Source organism: Tupaia chinensis, unplaced genomic scaffold (genome assembly GCF_000334495.1).
Source record: "Tupaia chinensis unplaced genomic scaffold, TupChi_1.0 Scaffold148234_1, whole genome shotgun sequence".
Classification (NCBI taxonomy): Eukaryota; Metazoa; Chordata; class Mammalia; order Scandentia; family Tupaiidae; genus Tupaia; species Tupaia belangeri.
Genome location: NW_006208084.1, coordinates 4,760,910 through 4,784,349, shown reverse-complemented (window position 1 = coordinate 4,784,349; position 23,440 = coordinate 4,760,910). Strand labels below are relative to the sequence as shown.

General features: G+C 38.5%; 1 protein-coding gene across 5 annotated transcripts in view; it reads left to right on the top strand.

The window, feature by feature from the left end:
* Positions 1-23,440, top strand: part of RIC8B (RIC8 guanine nucleotide exchange factor B) — a 129,595-nt gene that overhangs the window by 53,859 nt on the left and 52,296 nt on the right. For all 5 annotated transcript variants that reach the window (XR_003548177.1, XR_337633.2, XM_006170355.3 and 2 more), the window contains exon 4: positions 9,586-9,680. Coding sequence is in view for 3 of the 5 variants with exons in the window: in XM_006170355.3 (XP_006170417.1) it covers positions 9,586-9,680 (95 nt within the window). In the remaining 2 variants the exon portion in view is untranslated. The remainder of the gene's footprint in view (positions 1-9,585; positions 9,681-23,440) is intronic.

Genomic DNA, 23,440 nt, shown 5'->3' with positions numbered 1-23,440 from the left:
CCTTTGTAGGTAACTTGCCGTTTTTCTCTTGCCAGTCTTAGTATCTTGTCTTTGTCTGTGGTTTTGGTCAATCTGGCTATAATGTGTCTTGGAGAAGATCTTCTTGGGTTGTCAGAGACAGAGACAGAGGTAGAGAGAGACAAAGACAGATACAGAGAGAGGAGGCCTGAGAGGAGTCTTCCTACCACGCGAGTTTTCTATACTGGAGGCTGAATTATCAGTGGGACCTCTTCATTCCTCCGTTTCCCCCAAAATGGCTAGACCACAGGAATTCCATGATTATTTTAAAGACTTTAAAGGAAATGTGAAAAAAGGATAGTACATTAATTTACATTAAAATAGAGCTTCAGGGCCAGCCTAGAAACCTAGTGATTAAGGGACCCAAGTTCCACATGGCTGATCCTGGTGGCTTCAAAATCATGCCAGACAAATGTGTGTGTACATGGAACCCAACGTTCCAACAGGATGGAGAAATGGAGGAGAAGGGATTGCAACATGGCCATGCCCCACTAGGGGTACTTTCCCCCCACCTCTGTTGCCCTATGGCAAACTTTTTTTTTTTTTTAAGAATGATTTTATTTAACTTGATTTATCTATTTATCTACCTATTTATTTATCTTAATTTGACTAGAGTGGGATAGAGTGAGAGAGAGAAAGAAAGTGAGAAAGAAAGCCACTGGGTCTGGGATGCGAACTGCAGTGGGCCATGTAGAGTCCAGGGCCTTAAACCCCACATTACCTGCTGACCCTGGCAGACATTTTTTTTTTAATTTTATTTATTCAGTCATTTATTTTTAATTGACAGAAGAGACACAGAGAGAGAGATGGGAAGTGAGAAAGCAAGCCACCAGGTCCAGGACTCAAACCATGGTCAGCCATTTGGGAGTGTCCAGCGCCTTAACCACCACACCACCTGCTGGTCCTGCTGGCAGACATTTTAAAATAATAATAATAATAAAGTTTCATGTTGTACAGTGTTTTCCTGTTGAATCATTTTTCAGCAGACACTTGTTGAGCACGTAACTTGTGCCAGGCTCCGCCTTAGGCACATGAAATGCAAGGTAAAGCATCACTGCCCTTGAGGAGGTGCCAGCAGTCTAATAGAGTAACTAAACTTATAAACACAGGGGGCTGCACAACTGTTTGTCACCTTATTTACAGTTTTCTGTATGTTCTAAAATAATCACTTCAGCAGTATATAGCAGCTTCAAATGACATATATTCTAGATATTTGGGCTTTCTTCTACAGCATTGATTACATAGGCCAAAGTTTTGAATAAAAGGTTTGTGAAAATCGTTACCTTTACCATTTAAGTGAAATCTTCCACAATTTTTAAAGGAGGGGAGAAAGCAGTAGTACAGTAGTATTGGGTCATTGGGAAAGTCATGACACGTTTTTGCATAGACAGCCTAATAGAAGCTGTCAATCAAAGTGCAGACTGTATAACGAGATCCTAAACAATTTTCTAATTTTTTTTTTTGAGAGGTTTTTGCTATAGGGCGTGTGCATCACCAGAAAGACAGAGAGAGACACAAAGCGAGAAATTACCCCCCAGGGGGATGTCCACACTGCAATCCCTTCTCCTTCATTCTCCTCTTGGGATCTTGGGCATGCAAGCACATGCACCCAGCATGAGTTTAAGCCACTGAGTCCACTCGAACCGCACTGACTACATGGGAGTCCAGTGACATAGCCATTACACCAACTGCTGGTCCCACAATTTTCTGATTTTTAATCTCTTTTTCTTATGTTACCTCATTTCAATTTCCTTTGTCATAGCCATGTCTACTTGCTTGCTGTTTCTTCCTTTGTTCATCATTCTTAGGGACTTTTTTCTTTCTCAGTCTTTGGTGGTATTATCATTTCAGAGAATAAAATAAATATTAGAAAGCTAAATCATAATGCAAGTAAACATCAGTTGTATAAGCTGTGTTCGTATAATGTTTTATGGAAAGAAGTTATATTTAATCCTTCAGGCATCTTCATCAGACAGAAGCATTAACCCCATTTAACAAATGAGACACAGAATCATAGTTTAAATTATGGAAGGTCACATAGCAAAATGCCAACAGTAAGAAATAATATCCTGGTAGCAGGGTGGTAAAGGCAACTGGATTCATTGTGGCCAACTCTGTAGCTTGATTCCCAGACCCAGCAGCTTGTAAAACATGCCAGGTGTGTGAATGTACATACCCAAAATCCCAAGAGGAGAAACGGAAAACGGATTGCAATATGGCCAACCCACATGGAGAGTACTTTCTTGCTTTCCCTCTCACCCTCTCTCTGGAAAGCATATATGCCCTCTAGCAAATTAAAATCATAATAATGTCCACTCTAACCTTTGTTAAGTAAGACTTCTTAAATGACATCACCCATCCAATAAAGATTTATTGATACAGTGACTAATGGAATGAAAAGGCTGACAATAAACCTACACATATACAACTGCTTTATGATGGAGATAACATTGTCATTCAGTAGGGAAATGATGGGCTTTTTAATAAATAATGTTCAGTGAATTGTATGGTCATCTGGAAAACAGTTAATTGGAATCCCTGCCGTATGCGATAACACAAAAATCTGAGGTGAATCAGAGACCTAAATAGTACAAGGTAGCATGACAGCTTATAGAAGACTTATCTCCATTACTTTATCTCAGATGAGTCAAACATTTCTTAAAGAGGCAGATGACTAAAACAGGACAAAGTAAGGATCAACCATCAAGGAAAAATTGACAAATTAATCTTCATTAAAATTAGTTCAGGGCCAGCAGGTGGCATGAAGGTTAAGGTGCTAGATCCCATATGACCAACTGCATTATTCAAGTCTCAGACCCTGCAACTTGAAAATTACACATGCATGTCCAAAATTCCAAAAGGAGGCTGAAAGAAGGGATTATGGTGTGGTCATCCTCCTTCGGGGTGGGATTTTTCCCTCTGTCTGTCTGCTTCTCAGTTTAGAGAGTACACATGCCATATACTAAACCTCAAAACAAAACAAAACAAAAAAGAAAGAAAGAGTTCAGGCCCAGCTGCAGTAGTACAGGTGGTGAGGTGCTCTTCCTGAATGCTAGAGCAGCCTGGAAAACCATAGATTGACTTGAAACATGCCAGATGTGGGCACACTAGGTGATCTTAGAAAGCTGGGCATGGGTGGGGGGGACATCACAGCAAGATGAGACTATATTGAGGATATCAATTTTCTTTCACTTTCAGGAAATAAATTAGCTAATTTTTTTTTCTATAGGGTGTATGTGCTTGCCAGAGAGAGACAGAAAGACGGAAAGTGAGAAGTCTCCCCTGTGGGGGATGATCACGTTTCAGTTCCTCTCGGGATTTTGGGTACTCACATGCGGGTACCCAGCTGGAGTCTCAAGCCACTGAGTCTGGGACTTAAACTGTGAAGCTAGCCATGTGGAATCTAGTTCCTTAACATCCATGACACCATAAACTTTTTTAAAAATTGAGTTCATTGGGCCAGCCAGTGGCGTGGTGGTTAAAGGCGCTAGATTCTCACATGATCAACCATGATTCAAGTCCCGGACCTGATAGCTTGCTTTCTCACTTTACCTCCCTTTCTCTCTCTCTGATCAAACCAGAAAATAAATAAAGTTAAGGGACCAGCAGTTAGCATAATGGCTATGTCACTGAACTCCCATGTAGTCGACTATGGGACCAGACCAGTGACTTAAACTCACGCCAGGTGTGTGTGCGTGCATGTCCAAAATCCCAAGAGGAAAACAGAGGAGAAGGGATTGTGGCATGGCCATCCTCCCTGGGGGGTGATTTCTCGCTTCCTGTCTCTCTGTCTGTCTCTGTCTTTCTGGCGAGCACATGCACTCTACGGCAAAAACCTCTCCAGTAAATAAATAAATAAAACTAAGTAAAAGTTTTTAAAAAGAAAACAAATTCAGTTCATCAAAAGAAATAGTAAAGGTACAGGCCACCAAGTGGGAGAAGATAACAGACTGTCTATTCTGAATATATTAAGAAGTCATACAGACTTATAAAAATAGTCAGTTGGGGACCAGCAGGTGGTGTGGTGGTTAAGCTGTTGGACTCCCACAAGGCTGACTGTAGTTTGCGTCCCAGACCGGGCAGCTTGCTTTCTTCTCTTTCTCTTTCTCTCTCTGGTCAAATTAAAAAATAATTACAACAAATTGAATTAAATAAGTTAATAATTTTGTTTAAAGTCCGTCACCCTGACAGAAGAACAGGCTAAAGTGCAGTAGCTGTGCCACACGTGGTAGGGTACCACTGCAGGAGACTGAGGCTTCACTTGAGGCCTGCATTTGGTACCTGGACCAAAGCTGGGGGTGTATGCCTGTACTCCTGGCTAACCTGAGCCTGAGCAGGAAGATTGTGAGATTGTGGCTTGGTGGACCACCTGTCAAAAATACTTAGCTCCCTACCTCTCCCTTTATCTCTCTTTCTGAGTTTTTTTTTTCTTTTTTTTTTTTTTAAAGAAAAGAAAAACAAAATGCTTGAACGAGAATTTTCCTGATGAGTTATCCAAATGACCAATAAACATGAAAAAATGTTTAACTTCATCAGGAAAACGTATACTATCAATGAAGCAAAAAATGACTGCATACCCAGGAGAATGACTAAAACTAAAAAGGCTGACAATATCAAGTGTCAGGGCAGCTATAGAACAACTAGTGGGAGTGTAAGTTGGTATAAACACTTTGAGACACTGTTTAAGAATCCCTTTCAAAGCTTCACATGTACTTATACCCTGTGGCCCAGCATCTATTCTTTTGAATATATGTCCAATAGATAGATACCAAAAGACTTACGAAAGGTATGCTCCTAGCAGTACTGTTCAAAACAGTCCAAGTGTCCATCAAGAGTAGGATGGAAGGCCAGCAGGTGGCAAAGTCATTAGGGCACTGGACTTCCATATGGCTGACTGTAGTTTGATTCCCAGACCTGGCGGCTTGCTTTCTTACTCTCTTTGTCTCCCTCCAATGAGCATACATGCCTTATAGCAAATTTTTAAATAATAATAAATAAAATTCAATTAAAAAAGGATTAGGATGGGTAGGTAAATTGTTCTGTATTTATGCAATGGAATACTATACCGTACTACTTTCCTAATCTATCTGTGGTGAAAAAACAGATTTTTCCCCACCTCTCAGAATGAAACTCTTGTATGATTTAGCATTACACAAAATGTCATATTGCTCAGAAAGTTTGTAAATGTTTACATCTTCCTTTTGTACTCAATGGTAGTGCAGATGAGTAACAAGCAGGAATAGACCAACAGTGTTCTATATCACAAACTACTGAATAGCACTGCTCTCAAGCAAAGACAAACAGCAAACTGTAAATAAATCTCACAATTAGACACAAAATGATCTGTATTTTATGATTCCATGAAGTTCATTGATGGCAAAAAAAATCACCACCTGTGATGTTAGAAATTAGGATTACCCTTGAGGAGCAAAAGATAGTCATTTGAAGGGCACATGAGGAGAGTTCTGGAATTCTTAATCTTCTCAATGCATGATTTTTATACTGGTTATATGGTTATGCTTACTTTATGAAAATTTAGCTGTACACTTAAAATTAAGACATTTTTTCTGTTTATGTATGTTATACTCTACATTAAAAATTATTGATCATCTATTAAGTGCATGCCCTCTAGATTAGTGGAGGAAATGAAGTACATGCAAGTAAATAACTGTAAAATTACAATTAAGATTTTATTTAAGAAATCTTAATACAATATAGAGGATCACGAAGGGAGGAATCTACTTAGATAATGTGGTCAAAGAAGGGGCTTCTGTAAGAAAACATTTTAACTAAAAACTAGAAGATGAAAAGGAATCAGTGATAACAAACAGCAGAAGCAATAATCCAGAAATTTCGGCAATTGTTTTAAATAGTGAAGTGGAGAGAGTTTAGTGGATGTAGGGTCAGAGTGGGCATTGCAGACACAGGGTACAATTTGGGAATTGGTATAAAAACTGGAAAAAGAAGAAGTGGGAGAGAAAGTAGGATTTTGGTTTACAAATGCCAGTGATGGGAAGACCAAATAGATAGTTTCGTAAGAAGCTTGTTGACATCAGGAGGAGAAGAAAAGGATTGCTTTCTGGAATAAAGGAATAAAGGAAAATTTCTTTTTAAAGGAAATACATTCCCCAGTTAATTTTCAAAACCAAGGAAAATATGATTTTATTAAGAGTTAAGTAATGGAGGAGTTTCACTTGGGTTTTAGCATGCTTCATGAAATTTGAGGTAAGTAAAAGTATATAGCTGCTCTGAACTTTACAAGTCCACATATATATTTTTCAATAAATACCATGAATGCATTTTCTCTTTTTTATTATTATTATTATATTTTTGCTATAGGGCATGTGCACTCAACAGAGAGAGACAGAGACAGAGAGAGAAAGTAAGAAATCAGCTCAGGGGGTGGGGTGGGTGGTCACACCAAAATCCCTTCTTTTCTAGTCTTTTCTCAGGATTTTGGACATGCACGCACACACGCCCTGTGTGATTTTTCAAGCCTCTGGGTTGGGTATTCAAACTTACAGTTGATCATGTGGGATCCACTCGCCTTAAGCTCCACACCATCTGTTTGCCCCTGATTTTCTTCATAACGTTTGCCTTCCTCTAGTTTACTTTATGGACTTTCACACCATCTGTTGGCCTCCTGATTTTTTTTTTTTTAATAACATTTGCTTTCCTCTAGTTTATAGTAAGAATATAGTATGTAATACATATAATATACAATATATGTGTTAACCAACTATTTATTTTATCAGTAACGCTTCATAAGATCATAAGTAAGCTATTAGTAGTTAAGGTTTGGAGGAGTCAAAAGTTATGTGTGAAATTTTGACTGTGTGAGATTAGAACCCCTAACCCTCATGTTGTTCAAGGGTCTAAGAGAATTTTCATTCAAGCATTTAAAGATGGATGGCTAATAGACCAACATTCATTCCAACCCTGCCAGTCTTAGGGTCTTTGGTTTTTCCTGGCTTTTCTGATTTCTAACTCCACAGTTATCACTAGTTTCAGCTCCATCTTACTTTTTGTTTCCTTCTTCCCTCACCTTCCTCCTCACCTTCAAATTATTTTGGAAAGTTTTAAAGCACATTTATGCATGTCATTTTCTAACTCTAACAGAACCTCATGTTTATCAAGATACATGTGGGGAAACTGAGCTGCAGAGAAGCTGTTTATGTCTTGTTTAAGGTCATAACCTAGACTCTTGACTTCAAGTACAGTGCTTTTCTGTTATCCCAGTGAGACCTCATTGCTTCCAAATTTACACATGATGGTGTTAAGTTTAAAATATTATGTACATTATGAATATTGAATGCGTGCCCTATTGTTTACTAGGTTTTATGAGATGTCTTCCTAGAGTGTCTGTGTGAGTTATATATATGAACGTAGAACATATTATGTATAACATGTGGATATATTTTACTTTACCTGGACTTGAAATCAATTATATAACTAAGAAACTTTAGAATATTTTAGTAGCTTTTGGAGTAATTGGAACGTCCCCATAGTTTGACATCCCCAGGCCCTCTATCATAATTCTAACTTCATGTGTCTTCTTAATTACTTAAAACCTGAAGGAAGAAAGATATGACCTTAATGCAGATGATTAAATAAATTACAATGGGCCAAAGTCTCACTAAAAATGAAGAAATAATAATGAAGAAAAATTATTATTCACAGATTATTTTCTACGCTTCGCCTTCTTCCCTCTAACTCCCTATGTCTCTAATACCATTGCCAGTGAGTAAATGTTAGAAAAGTAGGAGGAGGGACCAGCAGGCAGCATGGTGGTTAAGACTGGACACTCCCACATGGCCAGCCATGGTTCAAGTCCTGGACCTAGTGGCTTACTTTCTCACTTTCTCTCTCTGTGTGTGAGTGTCTGGTCAAATTAAAATAAGTGAATGAATAAATAAAATAAATAGTTCTTTTTTAAAAAAAAAGTAGGAGGAAATAAAAGTTAAATCACTTGTTTTCTATGACTTGCTGGCAGTTCTAAGGGGACTAGACCAAGAAAATTGATTATCCTGAAGTTGGTGAATTCATTGCTTTTGAAAGTTAAAAGACATTTTTATTAAAGATGCACAACCAACTCCTAAAATAACTAATAGCATGCATCTGTTAAAAATTTTATAATGACTACCAAACTGGAATGGTATACCATATACCATATGTATGTATGTTTTGGAGGGTTTTTTTTTTTTGCTATAGGGTGCGTGCGCTCACCAGACAGACAGAGAGAGACAGAGAGACAGAAAGCGAGAAATCACCCCCCAGGGGGGATGTCACGCCGCAGTCCTTTCTCCTCCATTCTCCTCTCGGGATCTTGGGCATGCACGCACATGTGCCCCGCCTGAGGTTGAAGCCACCAGGTCCGGGTTGCGAACCGTGGTTGACTACGTGGGAGTCCAGCGACATAGCCATTACGCTAACTGCTGGTTCCCATGTATGTAATGTTTTAAGGTAATAACTGTTACTGTATACCATATTATTTCTTTATTTACTTTAATTTTATTTATTTATTTAAATTTGCTATAGGGCACATGCATTAACCAGAGAGAGAGAGAGAGAGAGAAAGTGAGAAAGTAAGCCACCAGGTCCAGGACTTCAAACACAGTCGGCCATGTGAGTCTAGCTCAACTGTACTATTATTGGCCCCTATAGCATACTATTTAAGTATACCAACAAAATAATCTAGGCTTTTTGGAAATTAAAAAAAAATTAAAGATCCAAAACAAAAAATAGACTTCTGTGGTGCTACAGAAGTGCCGTGGTAGCAGTAGCGAAACCACTTAGCTAACTACAGTTCAGATCCCCAACCCAGCTGACCTGAAATATGCTGGGTAAATACATGCAGGCTCAAGATCCTGATAAGCTAGGGGGAGGAAGAAGAGAGTTACAGTGTAATGAAACCCTGTTGAGGGTGCTTCTCTCTCTTTTTTCCCTCTTAATTCAATACCTTTTTCTGTCGTGTATGTGGTCTGCATCATGAATAATTTTTAAAAACTTATTTAAAAAAAAAAAAAAACGATAGAGGTGGGCCAGCCCATGGCCTGGTGGTTAAAGTGGCCAGGTCCCACTTGGCCAGCCATGCAGTTTGAGTTCTGGGCCCAGCTGCTTGAGAAACACCCTGGGTGCCTATATGAGCATGCCCAGTATCCAAAAGAAGGGAGGTGGGGAGAAGATGGGATGATGGTGTGACCATACCTTATGGGGCTGGGGGGAGGCGGTGCTTTTTTTTTTTCCTCCATCTTCTCTCTCTTTCTCTCTCTCTCTCCAGTGAGCACACACACACCCTGGCAAATTAGAAAAATGATAAAAATAAAGGACAGTAGCTATCCATTAGCAACTGTTGGCCAGTTATTTCTGGAAGTGGTTGTGACTTTTCATATGCAGTATGACTATTTTTTCACTCAGTATTGCCTGCAGAATTTTTCCCAGAATATCCTATTGTCTACAACTATGGTATAATAAGGATTGTTTTAGGGGCAGGTGATGTACGAATGCACCAGGCTCCTTTGTTAAGGCATTGAACTCCCAATTCTCCTCTCTTTTTATTTGCCATAGAGTGATTCTCATCAGTTTCGTGTTATGGCAGCTGTCCTTCGCCATTGTTTACTAATTGTAGGCCCAACTGAAGATAAAACAGAAGAACTGCACAGGTGGGTAACCTCTGTATTAATATCTCATTGAAAGACAGCATCATTTCTTGTTTTTATTTTTTTAAATATACAATTTTAATTGTTTATTGTAGACACAAGAAAGTGAAAATATTACAGTAAACCAGATAACTTGTAGGTCAGAAATCATTATTATGAAAATCATGGGAAATTTTCATTGTCTCCTTTAACTTTGTTACATTGAACCCTAGCAAAACAAAGAATTTGGTATTTGCATTCAGTGTTAAAACACAGAGCAATAATAACAGCACATAGTTATTGAACACTTAACCATGTAGCATTGTGCTAAGTGCTTTATGAAGATTAACTTATTATAAAAGAACCTTATAAGGTAGGTACTGTAATTTTTACCTTTCAGTATAAGAGGAAATTGAGATAGAGACAAAGAAACATCAATTTCTCCAAGATCATATTTCCCTGATAAGTAGAAGAGCTGAGATTTGAACCCTGTTTTTAATTACTATACTTTACTAATATTCTTACTAATTTCAGGAGTATTTACCAAAAAGTACATCCTAAGCAATGATATTTTAAAAACAAAAGTATGTAAGAATTGCATCAGTGTGTAGTATTAAAATATATATAATACATTAAAAATTGTTAAAATTTTATGGCTTCTCTATTAATGGACTGCTGCTAAAATTTATTTCCTGAGGACAACTGAATTTTTCTGGTCCTCTTACTTTCTATTCTAGATCAGATTTATAGTAATGAGACTTCTCACTTGTAGTATTCTTTCTTATAAGAATACAAGTGGCATTTTAAATAATTCAGATAAATATAGATTTGCAAGGAGATAATTTTGGTATCAATTCTGCTTTACAAAGACTTAAACATGGGGTTCTTAATAGTAGAAATTACCTTTTGAGCACCTAAAACATTTTATTTTCAATACTTTGTTTTAAATAAAACCTTATAGAAACATAGAGTATAAAATGAAAATACTGGGCCAGCAGGTGGCGTATAGATTAAAGCTGTAGATCCCACATGGCCAACTTCATGTTTGAGTTGAAAATTGGCTTGAAAATCATACCCAGTGTATGTGCATGGGTGCCCAAAATCCTGGGAGGAGACTGGAGAAGAAGGTGTGGTGTGGCCATCCTCCCTACCCTGGGAGGGGATGAAGAATGATTTTTCACTATATTCCTTCCCCCACTTTGGCAAAAACACACATCCTATAGCAAAAACTGGGGGGAAAAATCCTTTATTATTATTTTTTTAAGAATTGTTCTGGGAACCAGCAGTTAGCGTAATGGCTATGTCGCTGGACTCCCATGTAGTCGACCGCGGTTTGCGTCCCAGACCCGGTGGTTTAAAACTCATGCCGGGCGCATGTGCGTGCATGCCCAAAATCCCGAGAGGAAAATGGAGGAGAAGGGATTGCAGCGTGACCATCCCCCCTGGGGGGTGATTTTTCACTTTCTGTCTCTATGTCTCTGTCTGGCGAGTGCACACGCCCTCTAGCGAAAAACTCTCCCAAAAAAAAAAAAAAAAGAATTGTTTTATTTAAGTTTATTTTATTATTACCATTTTTTCATTTGACAAGAGAGAGAAGGAAAGTGAGAAAGCACGCCACCAGGTCTGGAATTCAAAACCTGGTCAACCATGTGGGAGTCCAGTGCCTTAACCATCATGCCACCTACTGGCCCCCCTTTTTTATTTTCCAATCAAACTTATATAATTTTAGTATGATGATCAGTTTAGTATTTGATGTTGAACTGAATTTGTAAATTATCTTTATGTATTCTCTACACTTATGTAAACATTCAAAAGATTGTTCTCTTCATGATTAATAAATATAGTTCTTGAGCCAGCCTCATGGTCTAATGGTTAAGGAAGTCAGACCCCTTGACCACCTGTGCAGTTCGAATCCCAACCCTGGTGGCTTGAAAAACATGCCAGGCACATGTGAGTGCATGCCCCAAATCACAAGGGATTGGAGAACTGGAGGAGAAGGGATTTTGGTGTGATTATGCCCCACTGAAGGAAGCTTTCTCGCTCTCCCTCTGTCTCTCTGGTGAGGGGGCACACCCTCTGGCCAAACTTTAAAAAAGTGTAGTTTTGGGACCAGCAGTTAGCATAATGGCTGTGTTGCTGGACTCCCATGTAGTCGATCACAGTTCGAGTCCTGGACCCGGTGGCTTAAACTCACGCCGGGAGCGTGTGCGTGCATGCCCAAGATCCTGAGAGGAGAATGGAGGAGAAGGGATTGCGGCGTGGCCATCCCCCAGGGGGGTGATTTCTCGCTTTCTGTCTCTCTGGCGAGCGCACGCGCCCTATAGCAAAAACCCCTCTAATAAAAAAATAAAGTGTAGTTTTTTTTCTCAACTACAGATTAAATATTCCTTTAGTTTTCTCAACTACAGATTAAATATTCCTTTAGTTTTCTTGGGATTGTGCCTTTAAAAATAATTCGATTAACTTTAATAATTCATATCCTAAAAAGATTTCGTTAAGCATTTGACTCACTGTAAGTTTTTTTCATAATCAAGAGACACTAGAAATCTAAGCACTAAAACTAAAGAGAAGTAAATTGATGTTTTTGGAAATCAGACATCACAAATTAAATATTAGTCCTGCAAGACTGAGGAGAAAATATTTTGACCAGAATTGTTGTACTAGTCACAAATACATTACTAAAGATTTCTTTGAAGAATGAATTTAATATCTTAACAGAGCACCCACTATTTGTTAAAAGATGGAGAAAGTAAATAGAAGTTTTTAAACAAATTTTTTTAAAAGTAATCAGATTTGTTAATTTTCCTCTGTGATACTTGATTTTTTGTTTGAATTTGCTCTGATCTTAAAAATCACTTCGGTAATACAGAGCATGCCTCAGGCCTGTGATTCTACCTGGCTGCAAGACTGAGGAGAAGATCATAGCGTCAAGACATTGTCAAGAGTCCCTGCCAGTGTCTGTCTCTGTCTCTGTCTCTCGAAGGAAGGAAATAAATAAACTAAAAAAAAAAGTTATTCTGATAAAAATATATTAGCTTCACTATAAATAAGGACTATCCCTAGAGCCATAGACAGGATTTATAATTCTCAGAGGCTTTTCTGAGAGATTGAGGTTGTTGCTGACTTAACAGTTCAGCTGAAATGACCCTGCATGTCTCTTTAATCAGAATTAAAGTGATCAGTATCATTTTGAGCAGTAATGACTCTAGGCTAATCCATTTAAATACAGAGAAAACTGCACCAACCACAGGAGACTATTTTAGGAACCTTTGTAGAATTATTTCTGGTAAATTCTCCTCTGTAGTGACCTGGAAAACAATTTATGTGAATATATATTTAAGACATAAATAAAGGATTTTAAAAGTAATCTCTCTCTCTCTCTCTCTCTCTCTCTCTCTCTCTCTTTCTCTCTCTCCCTCCCTCTCTCTCTCTCTCTCAGACAGGGTCTTGCTGTCTTTGTTCACCACCCTGCTTTCATCTCTCAGCTGGGCCTATAGGCATATGCCACCATGCCTGGCATCCTCGTAAAAAAATCATTTTACTGTATATGTAAAGATTTTTCTGGGTGGTTGTTGTTTTAATAATTACTTATTTAATTTTATTTGTCATTATTATTTTTAATTTGGTGCAGGGCACATGTGCTTACCAGAGAGAGAGAGGGGAGGGGAAAGTGAAAAAGCAAGCTACCAGGTCCAGGACTCAAACTGTGGTCAGCCATATGGGAGTCAAGTACCTTAATCACCACACCAGCTGCTGACCTTCTGGCTTTTATATTCTTTTATATTTATATTGTTTCATTGGTCAGTATGTCTTTAGGCTAGTACCACACAGTTCTGATTACCATAGCTTTGTAGTAAGTTTCGAAATCAGGTAATATGAGTCCTCTTCCTCCTTTCTTTTTCAAGATTATTTTGGTAGTTGGTGGTCTCTTGAGATACTGTGTGAATTTTAGGATCAGTTTTTCTGTTTCTACAAAAAAAATACAATAGGGATTTTGGTATAGGGATTGCATTAAGTCTGTAGAATGGTTTGAGTAATACTGATATCTTGATAATATTAAGTCTTCTAATCACCCATAGAAGACTTTTTTTAGGTGGGGGGGGATATTTTGAGTTTAACTTTTTTTTTTTTTTAATATAACTTTGTTTATTTTATTTTGATCAAAAGGGGGGCAGGGGAGCAAGCAAGCAAGCTGCCAGGTCCAGGACTTGAACCGCAGTTGAACAGATGGGAGTCCAGCACTCTTAACCACCACGCCACCTACTGCCTCCCATGGGAGACTTCTAATAAATTTTTTAAATTGGTGATTTCATTTGTGTATATATTTAATACTTCTATGTATTAGGCACTATGTTGAGCTTAGGACAACAAAAATTAATGCAGTACCCTCTCGGTTCTCCAAGGCTCACCAGTTAGTAGGGAGAGCAAACTCGGAAGTACATAAGTACAGCTAGCTGTGTTTGTGAATGTTGTAACAGACATGACAAGACTTAAACAGATTTATATAGGTTTACAGAAAAAGAGTTTACTTGACCTGGAGAGATCAGCAGAAGAGTTTTGTTTTGTTGCTGTAATTAGAACTCTTTGTTTTGTTTTGTTTTGTTTTTGAAGAGGTTTTTACCTTAGGGTCCATTTACTTGCGAGAGAGACAGAGACAGAAAGAGGGGAAGTAAGAAATCACCTCTCAAGGGGTGGCCACACCCCAATCGCTTCTCCATTCTCTTCTTGGGATCTTAGGCACACACACACGTGTGCCTGGCATGAGTTTTAAGTCAGCAGGGCTGGGACTCAAACCACACTCGACCATGTGGGAATCTGGCAACATAACCACTACACCATCTGCTGGCCCCAACTCTTAGCTTTTTAAACTGAGTCTCTGTGTAACAGTTAGCTAAGAGAATGGATATTTTTGGAACTGTAGCTGAACACCGTGGTAGTTGCTGTAAGGACTCTGTAGTAGATACTACTTAGGATCATAATGACTAAGTGGGGAGACATAAATATTAGGAAAGTGAAATAATAATCCAAGAAGAGGACAGAAAACTAACACAAGATAGTTTTTGAGTAGTTTCTCAGTGAAATAATTATTCACATAATAATTGCTAATAGAATTTAAAGGACAAGGTCACTGTGCTCTAGCTGATGAGGAAAGTCTTCCTTATACATAATAACTCATAACTAGCTTCTCCATAGATCTGGTTGGATTGTCCCTCTTTTTCTTTATGATATGGCAAACAAGGGACTCGGCCATTTACTTGTCCTTTGCTTGTCCCACTGTTTCACATATTATTTAATTCCAGTTTCATTGGTGTAATTATTAAGGCAATTTGCCATTTTACAAGATTTAGCTTAGGGACCAGCAGATGGCATAATGGTTGCTTCACTGGGCTCCCATGTAGTCGACTACAGTTTGAGTCCCAGACCCGGTGACCTAAAACTCATGCCAGGCATGTGTGCCTGCGTGCCCAAGATCCCGAGAGGGGAATGGAAGAGAAAGGATTGTGGCGTGACCATCCCCCCCATGGAGGGTGATTTCTTGCTTTCTGTCTCTCTGTCTTTCTCTGTCTCTCTGGCAAGTGCACGTGTCCTATAGCAAAAATCTCTCTCAAAAAAAAAAATAATAATGTAAACCCACTTAAGCAGGTGTATGTAAATTGTAATATGTCCAATAAAGAATGCAAATACATGACCAAGAAGAAGGACATAATTGCTGGGACCAGCAGTTGACATAATGGCTATGTCGCTGGATTCCCATTTAGTCAGCCACAGTTTGAGTCCTGGACCCGGTGGCCTGAACTCTTGCCGGGTATGTGTGCATGAGTGCCCAAGATCCCAGGAGGATAATGGAGGAGAAGGGATTGCAGCATGGCCATCCTCCTTGGGGGAGTGATTTCTCGCTTTCTGTCTGTGTCTTCTCTTTCCTTTCTGGCGAGCGCATGCGCCTTATAGCAAAAACTTCTCCAAAAAAAAAAAAAAAAAAGGAAATAATTGCTGCCCTTTCCACAATGTGAGATTTCAACCCTTTCCTCGGGTTACTTTGATATGTTTGTGACACGAGAAGTTCCAATGTATAGTTCAAATATGGGAACCAGTGTCCATTCCTTAATTAAATATTAGTAAAGCTTAATTTGTTTTATTTTTATTTAGATAAAAATAATAAAGATAGTGCTTCTGTTTTCTTCCCACACCCCAGTGGATCATCTGTGAATCTCCAGGGTTAAGTGTACCACTTTGCAAACTTGTATTTACTGTTTCCATGACATTACCCTTATTTATTCTTCTACTCACTGTAAAACCTCACTTCTACTCTGTTTGCTCACTTGCTCACACGACTCTGGTTTAAGGTAATCAGTAAGCTATCAACCATGACATATGAGACGCCTCATAATACCTCCACTCCATTCCACACATGCATATATAGACCTTTTTGGGCTTATTACCAAGTAAGGTCCTTCCTTTATAGAGGCTTTACCCTGTTCTTTGGCTTAGGGACCTGTTTGTGGTTCCCTTTAAGTACTGTAATCTCCCATTCCTCCATATAGTCATATAACGGACTATGTCTTCTATTCTAAAGCTTCTTAATAGTTGCCATTTGTTATGTCCCAGGTAGAGTGCTTTGTATTCCTCTTTTCATTTGATATTCACATCAGCCTGGTAAGTGAGTTTATTTCCCTTCGTTTTAGAGATAGGACACCAAGTCCTAAAAGAGGTCAGATAATCTGCCTAAGGCACACTTTTAGTAAGAGGCAACCTAGCATTTAACTCAGTGCTCTACAAAATATATTATGCTGCCTTCCTTAGGAAAAGGGTCTGTTTTGTTTATTTTTGTGTACTCAGCACCTAGCACAAAACATAGTGAATATTTATTGAATTAAAAAGTGCAGTTTGAGCTCATCTGAAAGAATGAAAAATTCTAAGTAGAAAACAAGGACAAATACAGAAATGAGACTGTGTCTGTTGTGAATTTAGTAAACAAGGACTGGGGAAGCATAAGTTAAAAAGGTACTTCAGGGACCAGCTGATGGCATAATAGTTACATCACTGGACTCTCACATAGTTGACCACAATTTGAGTCCCAGATCTATGGCTTAAAACTCACATGGGGCACATATGCGTGGATGCCCAAAATCCTGAGAGAATAATGGAGAAGGGGTTCCAGTGTGGCCATTCCCTGTGGGGGGTGATTTCTTGCTTTCTGTCTCTCTGATCAGCACACGTGTCCAATAGCAAAAATCTCTCTCTAAGAAAAAAAAGGACATCAGTGAAAGTAGCATGTGAGGGACTTTCCATCCACAACCTACCCAAAGCTTTCTTGACCCCTCTTTCTCTGCTGCTGCTCTAGTCTTCTCTTAACTCTTTGTAGCAAAACTCCTCTGAGAATCTACTGTCTGGTTTCTTTGCTGTTCTTTTGAATCTGATCTACTGAGGCTTTAGCCCTACTCCTCTGCCAGAATAGTTATTGTTACAGTCACAAGTGACCTTTTTAAAAAATATGTTTTTACTTATTATTATTGCTTTTTAATTTGATGAGCGAAAGAGAAAGTAAAAGAACAAGCCTCTGGGTCCATGATTTGAATCATGGTCGCACATGTGGGTCCAGCACCTTAACTACCATGCCACCTACTGGCCCCAAGTCACAAGTGACTTCTATATTGCTAAATCCAGTTGACATTTCTCAGTCATCATCTTACTTTAACTTCAACATCATTTGACACAGGTGTTCAATGCATTCTTTGGACACCACACTACCTTGGTTTTCTACTTATCTCACTGGTTTTAGGTTATCCTTCTGTTCTTCAGCCTCTGGATGACAGAGTGCTCCGGGCTTAGCTTGTGTATGTGTGTCCAAGATCCCAGGAGAAGAATGGAGGAGAAGGATTGCAGTGTGGCCATTCCCCCCTTAGGGGGTGATTTCTCACTTTCCCTCTCTCACTGTCTGTCTCTGGCAAGCACACATGTCCTAAGGCAAAACCTTTTTCAAAAAATAATAACAATAATTACTGGATTGAGTTAGATTAAATAAAACTTAGATATTTATTTGGCTATAGAAATCTTTCATAGATCTTCTTTGCCTGCATCATTTCAGAGTTAGTACTACTCTCTTTTCAATACCACAGTAATATAACCTGCTTATAGACTGAATTAATATTCTAGCACCTTGACCTAACTTTGAACTATCAACTATTAAAATAAAAAACTAAACAAAAAAGACCTACTTTATCAGGGTATGACTGATGTACAGAAAGCTGTACATATATAATGTATACAACTTGATGAAGTTGGAATTAAGTGTATATCTGTAAGACACCAATCGAGGTCATAAAGTTTTCTATCACCTTCAAAAGTCTCCTGTACTTTCTTCCTCTCTCCTCTCTCTTTCTCACTTTCATTTTCTTTCAGGGGTTGGGAAGAGGGGTATAAAAATTCCTTAATAGCAAAGCAGATTTGAGCAAGAATAACAAAGCTAGAGGTATCACGTTATTGATCGCATAATATATCACAAAGCTGCAGTAACCAAAACAGTGGTACTGGCATAAAAAGATAAATACACCAATAGAGCAGAACAAAAAGCCCAGAAATAAACCCATACTCATACAGTCAACCCTTCTTCATCAAGGGTGCCAAAAATATACAGTGGGGAAAGAAATGTTCCCAAAATGTTGTTGGGAAAACTGGATTTCAGCATGTAAAAAATGAAATTGGACTTTATGTCACACCGTGCAGAAAAATCAACTCAAAAAGTCAAATGTAAATTCTGAAATAATAAAACTCTTAGAGGAAAGCTTAGAGGAAAAGCTTGTAGACATTGATTTTGGCAGTCATTTCTTATACCAAAGCATAGGCAACAAAAGCAAAAATAATGTGAGATTACATCAGACAAAAAGCTTCTTCACAGCAAAGGAAAAAGTCAATAAAATGAGAGGGCAGCTATGAAACAGGAGATGTTATTTGTAAATTGTGTCTAGTAAGAGGTTAATATCCAGGGCCAGCAGGTGACCTGGTGGTTAGGGCACTGGATTCCCACATGGTCCATAGTTCAAGTCTTGGACCTGGTGGCTTGAGAATAACACCAGGCACGTATGTGTACATACATACCCAAAATCCTGAGGGGATAATGGAGAAGGGTTTACAGCATTGCCATCCCCCCGGGGAGTTATTTCTCACTTTCCCCCTTTCTCTGTCTGTCTCTCTGACAAATATATGTACTCTATGGCAAAAAAAGAAAAAAAAGTTAAACTATATAAAGAACTTTTAATTCAATAGCAAGAAACAATCCAATTGTTTTACATTAGCAAAGGACTTGAATAGACATCTCACCAGACATACAAATGTCCAATAGGTATATGAAAAAGTTCTCACCATCACTAAGCATCAAGGAAATACAAATTAAAACCACAATAATATATTACCGCATTCCTGTTATAATGGTTATTATTTGCAAAAGGGGAGTGCAACCAATGGCATGGTAGTTAAGGCACGGCCTCATGGCTGACAGTGTGGTTCAATTTCTGGACCCAGTAACTTGAAAAACACTCTTAAGTACATGTAGGTGCTTGCCCACAATCCCCAAAAGAGGGAGAAATAGTGGAGAAGGGATTGCAGCATGACCATTCTTACTTTCCCTCTCTCTGTCTCCGATGACTACACGCCCATTCTAGATTTTTTTTTTTTTTTAAAGATAACAAGTACTGATGAGGTTTTGGAGAAAAGGAAACTTTACTACACTGTTGGTGGGAATGTAAATTAGTACAACCATTATAGAAAATAGATGGAGGTTTCTTAATTTTTTTTTTTAGAGGTTTTTGCTATAGGGCACATGTGCTCGCCAGACAGACAGAGAGACAGAGAGACAGAAAGTGAGAAATCACCCCCCCAGGGGGGATGGCCACACCACAATCCCTTCTCCTCCATTCTCCTCAGCCACCAGGTCCGGGACGCGAACCGTGGTCAACTACGTGGCAGTCCAGCGACATAGCCATTACGCTAACTGCTGGTCCCGAGGTTTCTTAAAATTTTTAAATAGAATTACCATTTGATCCGACAATTCCACATGTGGGTATATATGTGAAGGAAATAAAATAATTATGTCAAAGAGTAACTTGCATTCCCATGTTCATTACATCTCTATTCATAACAGCTAAGGTATAGAAACAATCTAAATCAATGAAATAATATATTTATTATTATTTTTATTTTTTGGAGAGGTTTTCGCTATAGGGCGTGTGCACTCACCAGACAGAGAGACATAGAGACAGAGAGCAAGAAATCACCCCCCGGGGGGATGGTCACGCTGCAATCTCTTCTCCTCCATTCTCCTCTCGGGATCTTGGGCACGCACGCACACGCGCCCGGCGTGAGTTTTAAGCCACTGGGTCCGGGATGCGAACCGCGGTCGACTACGTGGAAGTCCAGCGACACAGCCATTACGCTAACTGCTGGTTCCCAAATAATGTATTTTTTAAAAAGGGGTGTGTATGTGCCTGTGTGCATAGGTTTCAAAATTGTTTTGCACCAAAATAAATCCGTACTTTAATTCCATTTTCTGTGAAACTTTTGAAGTCCTCTTATCTGTATGTGTCTACATATATACATATACACACATATGTGCACACATACATGACGGAATGTCATTCAGCCTTATAAAAGAAAGAAATTCTGCCATTTGTAATAGCATGGGTGGATGTGGAGGACGTTGTGATAAGTGAAATAAAGCAGACACGAATAACAAGTACTGCTTGTTCTCATTTTTATGGAGAATCTAAAACAGTGAAACTCGGAGAAACAGGTAGTAGAATAGCGGTTGCCAGAGGCTAATGGGAAGGGGAAATAAGGAATTATCTGTCAAAAGGCAGTTTCAGTTATATAAGATAAGTTATAGAAATCTACTGTACAACTTAGAACCTATAGTTGGCAATACTGTGTGCTTAAAAGTTGCTAATGGGGGGCCAGGTAATGTGATGTTTAAGGTGCTAGAATCCCACATGGTTGACTGTGGTTCAAGCCCCAGACCTGGCAGCTTGAAAATCACAGTGGGGGCGTATGCATACATACCCAAAATCCCAGGAGGAGAATGGAAGAGAAAGGATTGTGGCATGGCCATCCTCCTTGGGGATGATTTCTTACTTTCCCTTTTCTGTCTCTCAGCTGAGCATGCACACCCTATGGTAAGAAAACAAAACAAAGCAAAACAAACAGAAAAACTAAAAAAAAAAGTTGCGAAGGAGAGGGCTAGCCCCTTAGCACAGTGATTTAGCATACCTAGGAAGCCAGATTGCACATGGCTGCTTGAAAAACACTGGGTGTACATGCATGTTTCCAGAATCTTGATGAAAAATTAGTGGAAAAATGAATGCAGCATGTCCAGGACCCATTGGAGGAACATGTTCTCTCTCTCTCTTGCTCTCTCTCTCTCGTATAAGTCTTAAGGTCTCTACCACAAAAGAAAAATTATTAGTTTTTTAAAGAATTATTTTATCTAACTTTATTCATTGATTTAATTTGACCAGAGGGGGACAGAGTGAGAGCAAGAGAAAGTAAGAAAGCAAGCCACCAGGTCCAGGACTCAAACCACAGTCGGCCATGTACAAGTCCAGCGCCCTTAACCACCATGCCACCTGCCTGCATCTATTATTATTATTTTTTGAGAGATTTTTTTTGCTATAGGGTGCATGCACTCACCAGAGACACAGAGACTGACAGAGAGACAGAAAGCAAGAAAAATCCCCAGAGGGAATGACCACGCCTCACTTCCTTCTCTTCCAGTCTTCTCTCAGGATTTTGGATATGCACACATTCTCCCAGTGTGAGTTTGAAGCCACTGGGTCCGGGACTCGAACCATGGTTAACTACATGTGAGTCCAGCAATGTAACCATTATGCCATCTGCTGGTCCCAAGAAAAAAATTATTTTAAATTTTAATACATAGGAATGGGAGAGGAAAATCTTTTGGAAAGCTTAAGGTTTGTTTAAATAGACTTTCCAGCCTTGAAAAAAGATATGTGAACCCCAAATACAAAGCAGATCCATTTGACCAAGAAGACTCCTTACCTAGCAACTGTAGAGCCACATGCTATTATCATGCTCTTTGGATGTCATTTTATGATTGATAGAGGACTAGATTTTAGATCCCCACCCCCACCCCCGCAAAAAGCAAGCAAGGCTTTAATCAGGACATTAAGCGGCTCTGAATAGGCCTTGGTTTTGAATCTGCATATCAGGAGGGGGCTGGGAGCATGAGCTAGAGGATGTCATGTCTCAGTGATTAATGATCTCTAAGAAGCTGAAAAAGGGAGAGTAATATATACAGTATTTCTACCCCCTGGAGTAGGAATGCAAACACCATTGTGCAGATCTATGTATAGTCCCTGACTTCTGGTAGCTGGAGAATTTCATACACTCTTTTACCACAAATAAAACTGTCAGGGAAGTGACAGAGCCCAAAAAGTTGGCCTTCCTTACTTAAAAAGAATAGCTCAAACATAGCGAGCCAGAAAATTAATTTGTAGTTGTTTGGAAAGTAGTTTAATAAGAAATGAGAAAATGAGGACTTTTCTTGAAAAGCCTACAACGTCTAAATATTTGTTAAATCAACCTCTACATTTGGTTTCTTAAATAAACTGAATTCCTGGAAACTGCCTACTTTAAATGAATTTAAAGAGGAAGCATCCCTTTGTAATTAAATGATCCGTTTTAAATTTGTCACTCTGGTCTCTATAGTAGATTCAGAGAATCATACATCTGATGGACTTGAGAGCCTGTGTTTAGGAAAGTAACTCTAATATTTCAGAATAGCTTTTATAGCTTTAGAAAGTATTTCTACAGTATAGTTCTTTATTATTTTCTCTTATATGCCCAGTAAATCTGTAGTTACTTAATAGCAATTTCTAAACACTTAAGTCAGGAGTGAAATATTTTAAACTATAGATAAGGAACTATAAATACTTCTAAAAAATTTAAAAAGAGAAGTTTATGGAAAGAGCATTATGTTTTAACCACATTTGATTATTTGCAGATAATTGAAATTAGGGACTCATGTAAACAGTAAGAGCAGTACCAATAGTATTTTATTTTGGTGAGGACAGCCAAATAATTCTTACTGGGAACTCTTTATGCATAGGACTTATTAAATTATTGATTTTGCTCTTGGTTCTTTCTTTTTTTTTTTTTCCCTATTCATTACTACTCATTCTTTTTTTCTTTTTTTTTTTTTCCCTATTCACTACTACTCATTCTGTATTTGTCTGATTTTTAACTGATTTCTTAGCAATTTTTATTTTTCTATAATATGAAAAGAGAAGAAATATTCATTCTTTAAGAAATGGAACCACACACTTCAGAGCAAAGGAGAGAAAAGTCTTTGTATCTTATTTTGTCTTTTTTATTTTATTTTTCTGTTTTTCTGTTATAGGGTATCACTATCAATTAATTAAGAGGAATTACTCTGTTCTAAATTAAAGCATGATCAGATGGATTAAACCCTGAATTTGGTTTCCAAGGGGCTGGACTTTTTAACTGCATTTGCAAGAGTTTATTTTTAGTCAAGATGTGGTTATTTTTAGATCTGTTTCTCTGTCACTAGGAAATGTAATGCCTGCCTTTCCATTGTTGTTTATCATGAAGTTCTGAGGCACAGGCATATAAGATCTAGTTAGCATAGACTACCTACCACCTCTCCCTTTAAAGGAAAGAATATGCAATAAAGCATGGAGCGACATATGTTCATTGAGAACATATCTGAAGTTTGAAATCATTAGTGTCATTTTAATCTCTTATATACCGAGCAA